Source organism: Mus pahari, chromosome 1 (assembly GCF_900095145.1).
Source record: "Mus pahari chromosome 1, PAHARI_EIJ_v1.1, whole genome shotgun sequence".
NCBI classification, from domain to species: domain Eukaryota; kingdom Metazoa; phylum Chordata; class Mammalia; order Rodentia; family Muridae; genus Mus; species Mus pahari.
The window spans coordinates 146,138,032-146,150,240 of record NC_034590.1 but is presented as its reverse complement, the minus strand read 5'-3'; the positions used below and the strand labels follow the sequence as shown (position 1 = coordinate 146,150,240).

Here is a 12,209-nt window from a genome sequence, read left to right as displayed (position 1 = left end):
TATCTTTATGTATACCATGTGTTTGCCTGGTGCGTCCGGGGCCAGGTGAGGGTAGACTCCTCTAGAACTTTGGTTACAGATAGTTGTGAACCATCATGTGAGTGCTGGAAGTAAAACCCAGGTCCTCTGGAAGAGCAGCCAGTGTTCTTAAGCCCTCCGCCCTCTCTCCATTCCAGAAACTGCAATTTTTAATTTGTATTAACTATCATTGATATAAAAACAGAATTATGTATAAAAGTAATAATAAAAAACCCAATGAACTGAAATTAATATCAAAGTGTAGCCATAAGAGATGAACAAGCCAGAAAGTATGAGAAAATTTTGCAATACATTAATTCATATCTAGGATAAGGAATTCTTATTTCTCATTAAAATAAAATCTTAGTGCCTTAATAGGTGCATCGTTCAAGAAGATATCTGAATAGTTACTTATAATGTGAAAAATAGTTACAGCATTAGTCACCAAGGAAGTACAAATCAGTACTAAAATGAGACCATTAGCTACATACTAGAATAGATGAAATAAACATATCTCAACACCAAGTATTATTAAGACTGAAGGTGCAGCCGGGCGTGGTGGCACATGCCTTTAATCCCAGCACTTGGGAGGCAGCACTTGGGAGGCACACACACACACACACACACACACACACACACACCAATAATAAAATAACCCTTTTAAAAGTGTGTTTTATTATATGTAAATCATATCTCAGTTTTACAAGTTTTTAAGAGTTTGTTTGGTTTCTGTGCACATGAGCAGTCTATTCTGTGTATTATCCAGCCATGCCCAAACCGTGGCTTCCTGTAAGGTTTCACCTCTCTTGGGTTTATCCGCTTAGTGGTGTCTGGTTTAGAAGGCACTCATATATTACTGTCGCAGTGATGATGAAGACAGTGTTTGTTAGGTTCTAGTTGTTTTCTGAGTTCTTGTAAGCCTGGCCAGAGTTGTCTTCATCGGTCACCTAACATCCTTTGAGTCTCTTGAACCTCACCATAAAATGATTCATCTTGCTAATGTCTAGGTATTGGCGTCTGCTGCTGCGATAAGCTATGGTTTGTACTCTGTGTGGCTAGAGCATGAATACATTCCCTGTCTTTCTTATGAGAGTCCTTCATTATCAGGATTCCATTATCATTCGCCTCAGTGAACTTACCACAAAGTTACTTTTCCCTTTGCCATGGCTTTAGCTCGTCTCACCTATTTATCATCTATGTCTCCATTGAGAATACAGAAGAACATCCAGGTCATAGATTTCAGGGACAATATGTAGGTGCCATCTTTGTTTCTTTCTGTTTGAACCCAACACAGGTTACCTAGTAAAGCTGTGTGTCCCCACAGGTACACACGGTTAGTGAAGAATGCCTAAGTCAATCAGCAGTTCTCTCTTTGCCTCACTACATGCCTGCCTCTGGTCAAGACATGGGAGGAGAAAGGGAAATCTCTGCTACACAGAAATGTGGGCAGTTTGCCATTCTTCACTTCGTAAATCTAAGTCCTTTAATTCCCTGGGGTGGCAATTTCGCTATGACATGGTCCATGCTTCTTCGTCTGCAAATATAACTATTCTAAACAGAACTTGCCTTCTCATTTCTCTTTATCTATGTGCTTCTTGGCTTAGCCCGAATGATGGAAAAGGACCATTGAGTGCAACTTTTTTTTTTTTTTTTTTGAAAAAGAAAGGGCAGTTTATCATGAGTTATTCCAAAAATATGGACTCCTTTATAAATGCTGAAAACAGAGTCAGAGAGAGAATGAAGCCAGTTAGAGTTTTCAAACAGTGCTCACTCTACCAGGAGACTAAAAACATAATAAGGAGGTGCTTAGTGTAGCGTTCTCATTTGGATATGAAGTATTATCCAAGAGGCTCATAGGGTTAGGGCTTGGTCCCCAGTCAGTAGTGCTTCTGAGAGTGATTGGTTTATGAGCAGGCTAACTTTACCAATTGTTTAATTTATTGATGTATTCATAGCAGAGTTCGTTCTTAGCAATAGAACCTTCCAGGAGGAAGCACGCCACTAGGCAATGTTCTCTCTCTCTCTCTCTCTCTCTCTCTCTCTCTCTCTCTCTCTCTCTCGCTCGCTCATCTCTGCGTGTCTCTGTGCCTCTGCCTGTCTTTCCATCTCCCTTTCTGTCTCTGTCTGTCTTTGTTTCTGTCTCCGACTCTCTCTCCCTCCCCCCCTCCCTCCTTTCCTAAGCAGCATGAGATGAGCAATTTTGCTCTAGCACACCCTTTGAGCCATATTGTTCTGCCTCACAGACTCAGCAGCAATGAAACTAGCCAACCATGAACTAAAACCACCAACCATCATCTACTTTTCCTCATTCAACTTGTTTTTCTCATTTTCCACAGAGACAAAAAGCTGACTTACCACAACTGAAGTAGAGACTGGGTCTCAAGTAGTTTAGTGTCCTTTTTTTATAAGTTAGGAAAGGAAGTGATTCAGACAGGGTCATACCCCTGAATAGGGCCACTTGGACACAGTCATTACAGCCATCTTGACTCACTCCCTCATCAGTTTTCCATGGTAACCTCTTACCTCCATTATGGCTGCAAACTATCTTACAGAGGAAGCAAGTTGCTAACAGGTAAGACACTGGGAATAGGTGATGCTGCAGAAGGAAAGCAAAGGAAAGGGACCGTCCAGAGCTTCCAAAACAGGAGATTCCAGGACCATGTTTCCTTTCAGCTGCCTGCTGATGCATGAATTGGCACATACCTATAGATAAAAGAGGTCACTTAACACTGAGGGTAGCAGGAAAGAGTTACAGCCCATCCCCACAGCGTAGTGCTTTACAGCAAAGATAATGAACGTTAGCAGCCCTTTGCCAATGATTAAATTCTTTATAGCACCAAGAGGATGAAGTGAATTGGGACAATATGCCAAATTGTACTAAAAAGGTAATTTAAGAAGGACATTCAAATACAGTATTTCTGATTCAGAAAAAACATTCTGAAGCCAGAATAGGATTCAGGATACAATTATATTTTAGCAATTGATGTAAAAGTACAATAAATTAGAGAAGTACTAGTAAACCGAAGAGTTGCATGATGGTAGTTCTCTCTTTGTTTACAGTTTTTGACATACTGGTGACTCGGTAAAAGATTTCCCGGGTGTTGTTCTGGCAAATATCAGGTGGGTTAATCATTTACAAGTTAATGTGATGGGAAAGTCTCCAGGAAGCGAGCTTTGCCATGCTGAACCTGCACATTTCTTTGCGAACATATGTCTATTTAAAAAAAAAAAAACCTTTTGAGAGAAATGAATGCATTAATTTGTGAGCAAGTGTAATCATAATTCTAACCTTCTAAGGTCCCCTCTTCTTTTCCTTTGTCATGTTTTAGCATTGTGTGGGCATCTTATTGACAGAAATGCCCATGGTAAATTTGAAATCCCCCAGGTCAGGTATCCAGCTGTATTATCCAAAGTCTGCCAGAGACATCCATTGCCACTCATGTTCAAATGCAACATCATCAAAAGAGTCTCCGGAGCTTCCCTACTGAGAAAAGGAGATAACGGTTTTCCTTCCTAAGGATTGTGCTTTCTGGGAGAAACCATGAGGAACTATGTTGCCACTGAATGCTCTCAGCCTTCCTTGGAGTCCTGGTGAGGCCATTGCTTGCACTGTGGCCATCCAGGTTAACTTTGACTGACAGTAGACCTCCATTTATCATGTCACTACAACATGATGAGGAGTGTTGCTAAGTTTATTCAGATTCATACAATTGTGCTTGTGCTTCTAAAGATGTCTTTTCTTTTAGTTACAATGGTGTGCCATTGTGCCAGTGTAAATAAGGGGAGGAAAGAAGATGAGACAGGCTTTGATGTTGGTGCTAGGAACTGAACCCTTAATGTTGTGAAGTTAATGGCTGAAATATCTGTCTGGCCATGGATTTATGTAATGTTGTTAGTGTTCTTTATGAACAGATTTTTTTTTTAAAAAAGTAAATGGTATTACCACATATTAATGTTTCATAACGATATGTTTTTTGCTCAGTTAAACAGGGCTGGTTTATTGAAAGCATACCCCAAGACTGATTGATCAGGGTTATAGCTCAAACTCAGGAGCTGAAAGCTATGGCCTTGGACATTGTCCAGAGTGAGTTTACATAGGGAAAGAAAATATTTGCTCCTAAGCCGATACAGGATGGGTTGCAGGATAGTGAGCCTTCTTCCAAGTTTCTTTAGTAGTCTAGATAACAGTTCAAACTAACTTTTATCTAGCTTGGCTTTGAATGAAAGATGCAGTTGGGGAATTTCTACATTAAATAATAATAATAATAATAATGATGATGATGATAATCAGAACATAACAGGACATATGATCAGCCTAATCTCAATCTGAGCCAAATTATTTTTCTATGTTTGTACTTAACTTGCTTTTTGTGTCAGCAACATGGGATTCCTTAAAATTTTAATGTTGTAAACCTTTAAATTTTTGAAAATATTTATTCCTGATATTATTACCATAATTTACAGGGCAATATACCTGATATACAGAAAAGAAAGAGAAAAATAAAAATAAAAATAAAAAGGAAAGGTCAAAACTATAACATTTAAAAACCCCCAGGAATGTATATTTAATTGAATTCATATTGCATTAATCAATAGCTACATTTAAAAATAATTTTTTTTGATATTTTCTTTACTTACATTTCAAATATTATCCCCTTTCCTAATTTCCCCTCTGAAAATCTCCTATCCCTTCCCTCCTCCCCCTGCTCCCCAACCCACCCACTCCCATTCCTGGTCCTGGCATTCCCCTATCCTGGGGCATAGAGCCTTCACAGGACCAAGGATCTCTCCTCCTATTAATGACCGACTAGGCCATCCTCTGCTACATATATAGCTAGAGCCACAAGTTCCATGGTAAGTTTCATAAAGACAATTTAATTCAAGTATATCATGCATATCATGCACTCACCTGTTTTCTTCCTCTTCCCTACTACCAGGCCCCCTCTGGCCCCTAGACAGTCCAACTTCTGCTTCCATGACATATATGCATATGTGAATTTTATTCATCTGTATAATCTTGGAGTCACATATAATACAAAAGAAGCAGTATTTGTCTTTTGTAGCATCTTTATTGTATCCATTCATCTTCCGACGAATACCTGGGCTGGCTCCATTCCTTGGCAATTGCAAACAGTGCACAGTAAATGTTCATGAGCAAGTTTCTCCAGTTTGTTGACTTAGATTGTGTTGGCATTGTCCCAAGAGTGGTGCAGCTGGATGCTACACAGTAGTTTCGGCTTTAGATCTTGAGGACTCTCCATGCTGATTCTCAGAGTGACTGGACTAATTCACATTCCCATCAACAGTATATATGGCTTAATATCCTCTACATCTTCAGCAAGATCTATTGATGTTTACTTAATGGAGCCCATTCTGACTGGGGCAAGGGAAGAATCTTGATATAGTTTAAAATTGCATTTTTCTGATGTGATTTAAAATGTTAAATACTTTCTTTTAAAGACTACTTGTTTACTTCATTAGCCTGTATATTGATTGGATTGTTTGGATTGGAGGCAGGTTTTTTTTAAGTTCTTATGTTATAACCAATCCCCTGTATGCTGTATAACTACCAAGGGCTTTCTGCCATTTCGTGAGCTGTATATTTACTTGATTATTTCCTGTGCTGTAAGAAACTTTTTAACCTTCTGGAACCCTATTTTTCAGCTCCTGGTTTTGCTCCCTGCATAATTGGAGTCCTTTGCAGAAAGGCTTCTGTCTTTCTTTTCTTTGAGCTACTGATTTTCATATGATAATTGTTGTTACCTGCCATTATTTTTCTGAAAGTGTTTATTCGCTCTAGATTTTCTAAAGAGGTCTTTTGGACCTCACATAGAGAATCCTATCTCCTGTATATCTGGGTGCTTTGATTTCTTTATTTCCTGTTTATATCCTTTTTTTTATTTCCTTCCTTTTGTCTCGTTGCTCTAGGTAAGATGTCAAACCATGAAAATTATCAAATAAAAGTGGCAAAAGTAGACCTTGTCTTCTGATTGTAGGTGGAGTCCTTTGAGCCCCCGCACCCCCTCATGCATGTACTGTTGGCTATAGGTTTGTATCTTGTACCCTTTATCAGGTTGAAGTAAATTCCTTTCTTCCGGTATTTCATCATGAAGGGATGTTCATCTTTGCCAAAGGCCATCTCACCATGTGATTTCTAAGTCTGTATGCTATTTATTGATTTCTGTGTGTTGAGTCTTACTTTCATTCTCTAGAATAAAGCCATCTTGGTATGTAAGATTTTTCAAATGTGATGAATGACTTTTCAAATGTGATTGAACTCAGTTTGCAAGTATTTTGTTGAGAATGCTTTCATTCATAGGTATCAGAGATATGAGCTTATAATTTCCTTTCTGTTCTAACCTTACATGTTCTTGATATCAAACTAATAAAAAAATGTGTTTGGTGGCATCTCTTCCCTTTCTATTTTATGAAATGATTTAGAGGCATGGCTAGTACTCTAGAGATCAGACAGAGCACACCTGTGGATTCATCTGCACCTGTAAATTTATCTGCACCTGTGAATTCATCTGCACCTGTGAATTCATCTGCACCTGTGCTTCTGTAATACTCCTATGGTTGTTCATAAATTATCTGTTTAAGTTGTTCATATTATTTGGATTTAATATTGGTAGGTCATCTGTGCCTAGAAATGTACTCATTTCTCTTTGATTTTTTCCAACTTACTGAATACAGATTTTCAGTTTTCTGTCGATGTCTGTTGTAAATATCTTTTGTATATTTTTTCTTTCTTCAAAAGGAAAAGGGAAAAGGAAAAAAATTCAAAAGGAAAAAGCTCACAATGTTTTAAACATGAAGTTTTGTGATGGGTTTAAGCCTGTCCTATAGTCTGAGGTTAGAAAATTCCGAAATACGTCATTGTAAACTCTAATGACTTCTAGACTTTCTATTGATAAATCTGCTCTCTCTATGATGGATTTGTTTTGATATGTGACTATATACTTCTCTCTTGCAGCTTTCAGAATCAATATCCTTTCTTTCATCTTCAGATTAGTGATGTATATATGTATGTATGCATACACACACGTTCTCTCTCTCTCTCTCTCTCTCTCTCTCTCTCTCTCTCTCATCTCTCTCTCTCTCTCACACAAACATATGAAAGAAAAGGAACTGGGAAAGAGATTACTAAAGGTTATGACAGAGCTGGTTCATAAGACTAGGGATTAGGGAAATGGCCAGTGAAGGAAAGGAACAGAGTTGGGACAGGTACCATCTGCCTCCATGCCCACTCACCTGAGAGCACATACCAGTCTGTCTCTATGCTTTCTTTCTCTGCCATTTGGGTTGGTGCCTGGCATCTTCTGATGAGACTAGAATCTCTGTAGCATCTCACTTCCCTATAACGAGAGGGTGTGGCTAGGCAGGGCAGTAGGTGATAAAACTCAACTACTATACACTTAAGAAATTAAAGCCTGTGGGGACTGGAGATGTTTGTAGCTCTTCAGTAAGGCACTTGCATAGCATACCCTGGGTTTGATGCTCAATACACACACACACACACACACACACACACACACACACACACACACGAAACAAAGGAAGGAAGGAAGAAAGAAAAAGCAAAAGAAAGAAAGAAAGAAAAGGAAAGAAAAGAAAAAATCCAAAGCATTGTAAATGCTGCATCAAGTCCAGCTACTCTATCACTATAGCAATTAGGATTTGCTCTAAGCTATTGGAACAGATACAATTCCAAATATAGAAACCCAAGTCTAATGAATACATAGTTATCATTTGTGTGGATTACAAATGCCCAGAGCTGGAAAGGCTGAGGACTCACAGTTGTTCCAGAACCCAAAATTCTGCCATGTGTCTCTGCTGTCAATGAGAGTGAGTTTAGCTCAGGTAGCTGTTCCAGTGTTGAGCAGGGAATGAGGGCAGGCCTGGAAGACTCTCAGACTGTGAAGTGACACATCTTACCTGTGCACATTCACTTTCTGCCTGATTGAACTTCTGTCATACCTGTTTTCAAGCAAAGTGGCTGGTCCCTGGGAAGTTCTGTTACTTTAAAAAAATGAAAGAGAGGAGCTGGGGAGACGATTTATTAAGGTCCTGAGACTGGATCTCCAGCATTCACGTAAACATGGATCTGTAGAACTCTGGAGGGTGGGAGGAGTCACAAATCAAGAGGCAGGGTCTGGGATCTCATTAATCAGCCAGTCCAGCTGAGAATAGCAAGTTCCCTTTGGCCTCCACACACACATGCACCTGTATATACACTTGTATACACTGAACACACACACACACACACACACACACACACACACACACACACACGCACGCACACGCACATGCAGACGCACATGCACACACAAAATTAAAAAGAAATGAAATTCTAAAATAATTTTCTAATTCTCATCAGATGTTAAGGCTGCACGAGGAGGGATGATTGGATACATTTGGATGGCTGTTCCCTTTCCATCATCATTTACTTTGATTTATTTAATTTCGTCTACTAGCCGGCAATTAATTTGAAATGATCCTAAAGCATGTGTAGGTTCTTTTCACACCCATCATAGGCATATAGCCTAGTACAATGTTCACTCAATCTGAATAAAGAATTGAAGAAGCATTCAGAATTTGAACACTTCAGGCTGGCAATAATTAAAATTTATATTTAAAAATATATATTAAATTTTTTCATTCTCTTTTCCTACTATATTGGTTTTAAAGTGTGATCATAAGGAGTCAGTTTCAGTTTTTAAATTATGTATTTCCAATGAATTGTCTTTGAAAATTTTTATATAGAACATATTCTGTGAATGATTTAAGAAAACGTTAGAAGATAATACAGTTATTTCTGATATGAAAGGTCTGGGTGGATGTATTGCTCCTTTCTTTGCCTTGTAGTCCAGGTGTTTTGTGGAGACAGAATTGATATGGCAGAATATTTATGACTGCGATCTTTGCCCTGTGTCTGAATCCGTATAAAAGGCCAAGGCTGTGAAACACTTCCTAGCTTCATTCCTTGGTCTGACTGAGGACTAAGAGTCACCTAGACAAGCACGCACTGGATTCTCTCTCCCTTATTGCTTTTCCTTCTCTTCAGCAGAGATGGTGCATGCTCTCAACAGCACAGGAGGGTTCAGGTAGAAATGGCAAAGTTCTTTCTGTACATGAAAATTTATGTGGCCCTTTCAATATTTGAACAGCTATGCAATGACATCTGTAGTTCTCTCATCTCTTAATCTAATACAAGTAAATATAATAAGTGGACATATAGATACATATTAGGCTATGCTATCATTTATATGTCTTAAAATTTGGATTGCAGGTATATTGTGAAAATAACTTAAAGATACTCATACACATTGCTTGAGCTAAAGGTTTTTAAGCTTTATATTACACCTGATGTTTACTTTTGGTTTGGCATAAGCTACTATTACAGTTTTCTTGGCTTTTTGCTCATTAAGAAATTTCTGAAGGAGTAAGTGGTAACTTCTCAGGGATTGTGAATAAACATTTTTACATTTATTTTTAAAACAAAAATGAGATACCTAATGGTCTTTACTATGACTTGGTATTCATAGTTACAAACAATCATATTAATAGGAGAGTAATAATTTCTTATCAAGAGAATACCATGGCAATAGAATAAAAACACATTTTTGTTTTTGCTTTAGATGGGCCGTAACCCCTACGCAAGGTAGCGTCCTGCGCCAACGTTGAATATCAACCGGAAGTTACTGGGTAGCGAACACTCAAGATCATAACTTACTGCTGCAGTAACTTGGAAGGAGAAGAAAACCAGAATTGAAACCATGACGAAGATAACTAGAGTCGGCTTGGCATCCCCTCCGGATGGAGGCTGGGGCTGGATGATTGTGGCTGGCTGCTTCCTTGTCACCATCTGCACCCGGGCAGTCACCAGGTAAGCAGGTCTTTCATCGTGGTATGCTAAGAATGTGCTCATGTCCTTCCCTGTGTGTGTTTGGCTGCTCGTGTATCTTTTCCTTTGCAAGGTATGAAACCATAATGTTACAGAGTCCTGGATGTTGGTCTCTTCCCTTATATATTAGGGATATATGTTAGGACACTTAGGAGTTTTGGAGTGTGTTAGAAAAACATTTGTCTTTATGAGTAGCTCTACAAAATGTGGAAGTACATGTGATATTTCTTTCTATTCTCTACATCGTACCTATTTTAAATATGAAACACATAAAATCATCCTATGTGAAATAACATGAGAATTGTCCCAATACTTTTACTAGAGGATGAATTTTTTCCTATAATATTTTTATAAGGAAATCAGTTTTCTAGGTATTTTAAATAATTGTTAAATGCAAATCCAAGAAGATAAAAGTAGCATAAACTGAGTTAGCTCTAAGGATATATAAGGTGATATTTATGTGACTAATTTTCTTACATATGACATATTAATGAGAGATTTTAATTAGTATAAGGATTAATCATTAATATTTATAGTTGGAACAATTGAATTTATGATTTAAAAGCCACAAATAAAAAAAACCACTATGGCAAGTGATTCTAGTGTGCAATAGATTCTCAAGCTTGCAGCATGGGAATAAGAAAAATATTCCCAAGACTGAAGTATGGTTATGAAGTTTATTACAGGTTTGTGAAGATATCACAGTTGAAGTCAAACTTGTACAGCTTTAAAATCTATATTCTCTCAGGAGGAAACTGTAGAACTTCAAAAAAGTCTTTGGAAACCCTTTGGCTTGTTAAGTGTTGAAACTGGGAAGCACCGAAACGAGAATCCAAATTCTTGTGCTATGCCTTGTTGGCTGTCGTAACAGCAGCTGGGTTTTAGGTTGAAGGAAAGCAAGACAGTGACTCTGTTAACCTCCCTTGCTCATTTGATTCTCCTCCAGGGACACAGTGCTCAATTTACTTATTGTCCAGCTAGTTCCCTTCATCTCTATATGAGCTAATGCTTGTGATTTGCACGGGACTGTTCTGCCCTCACTTTTGTTCCAATGGAACTGGGTTTCTCTTCTCTGGCAATGCATTCTATACGCTACAAGTAATCGTGATAATCGTTTATTTGATGATATAATAGCTCAAGAAAGTATATGCCTGCCAATAGATACAGTGCAGGGTGTTTTATATTTGCCACCATTAAGGTTTGTTGATTATGCATCTATTCTGAGTCTGAAGAGATTGTACAGTTTGAAAGATCATTTTTGTGTGTGTGTGACTTCTTATAAATAGAAACATCTTTTTGTTCCATTAGAGGAATGCTCTGGAAGTAGTCTCATTACATTATAAGGAAGGATTGTGCTGTAATGTTCTGAGTAGTTCAGTTTTCGTGAAGATCTTGTATTCTCACAAGGTTATCCATAGTGCTCCTGGTTGCAGTACTAAGATACTTCTGTCAGTCACTCAAGTGAGCTTTGTGATTTAGGTGAAATGGGCTTGCTAATCCCTGCTTTATGGAGGGGCTAAGTGACATATCTATGGCGACCAGGACAGAGATGAACAGAGACTTAATTTTTTTTTTTTTGAATTTTCGAGACAGGTTTCTCTGTGTAGCCCTGGCTGTCCTGGAACTCACTATGTAGACCAGGCTGGCCTCGAACTCAGAAATCCGCCTGCCTCTGCCTCCCAAGTGCTGGGATTAAAGGTGTGTGCCATCGCCGCCTGGTGAGACTTAATTTTTTTAAATTTACCTTCCTTTTTTTACTACAATGCACACACTCATAATCTACAGACACTTGAAGCATACACACACACACACACACACACACACACACACACTTACACACACACACACACACAGAGAGAGAATTCACTATTGCTTTTTCTAGAATATAACTAAATAAGTTCATATCCTATTCTCACACATATACTACACTTTGATCCCCATTCACACTTGTGGCTTATCTTCAGTAACATCAAGAGGCACATACTTTTTAAATGCTTTGGTTATGGGAAGCATTGTTTGAAGGCGGGATACTCCTATCCAAGGAGCTGCCATGACAATGACAATAAGCCATGGTGCCAAGAGCATACATCTCTCTAAACTTATTTTTGCAGAAGGCCTCTACCTTCTCTGTTCTATTGACATTCAGACGTAGGAGACAGACAGCACACCAATTCCTATACCAACAAGTTCACATGAGAGACTATATACATTAAATGAACTTTCTGGCACTACAAGAGGAGTTTGGAGTATGAGTGTGTGTGTGTGTGTGTGTGTGTGTGTGTGTGTG

General features: G+C 38.5%; 1 protein-coding gene across 10 annotated transcripts in view; it reads left to right on the top strand.

The window, feature by feature from the left end:
* The window catches only part of Slc16a12 (solute carrier family 16 member 12), an 86,019-nt gene that overhangs the window by 46,365 nt on the left and 27,445 nt on the right, over nucleotides 1-12,209 (top strand). For 5 of the 10 annotated variants that reach the window (XM_021214597.2, XM_029537161.1, XM_029537164.1 and 2 more), the window contains one exon: nucleotides 9,657-9,904. In XM_021214597.2, the coding sequence (XP_021070256.2) occupies nucleotides 9,795-9,904 (110 nt within the window). In that variant the 5' untranslated portion in view covers nucleotides 9,657-9,794. Of the gene's footprint in view, nucleotides 1-3,078; nucleotides 3,139-5,946; nucleotides 6,067-9,656; nucleotides 9,905-12,209 lie in introns of all 10 variants that reach the window. The other 5 variants (XM_029537166.1, XM_029537163.1, XM_029537162.1 and 2 more) reach the window with 2 other exon arrangements.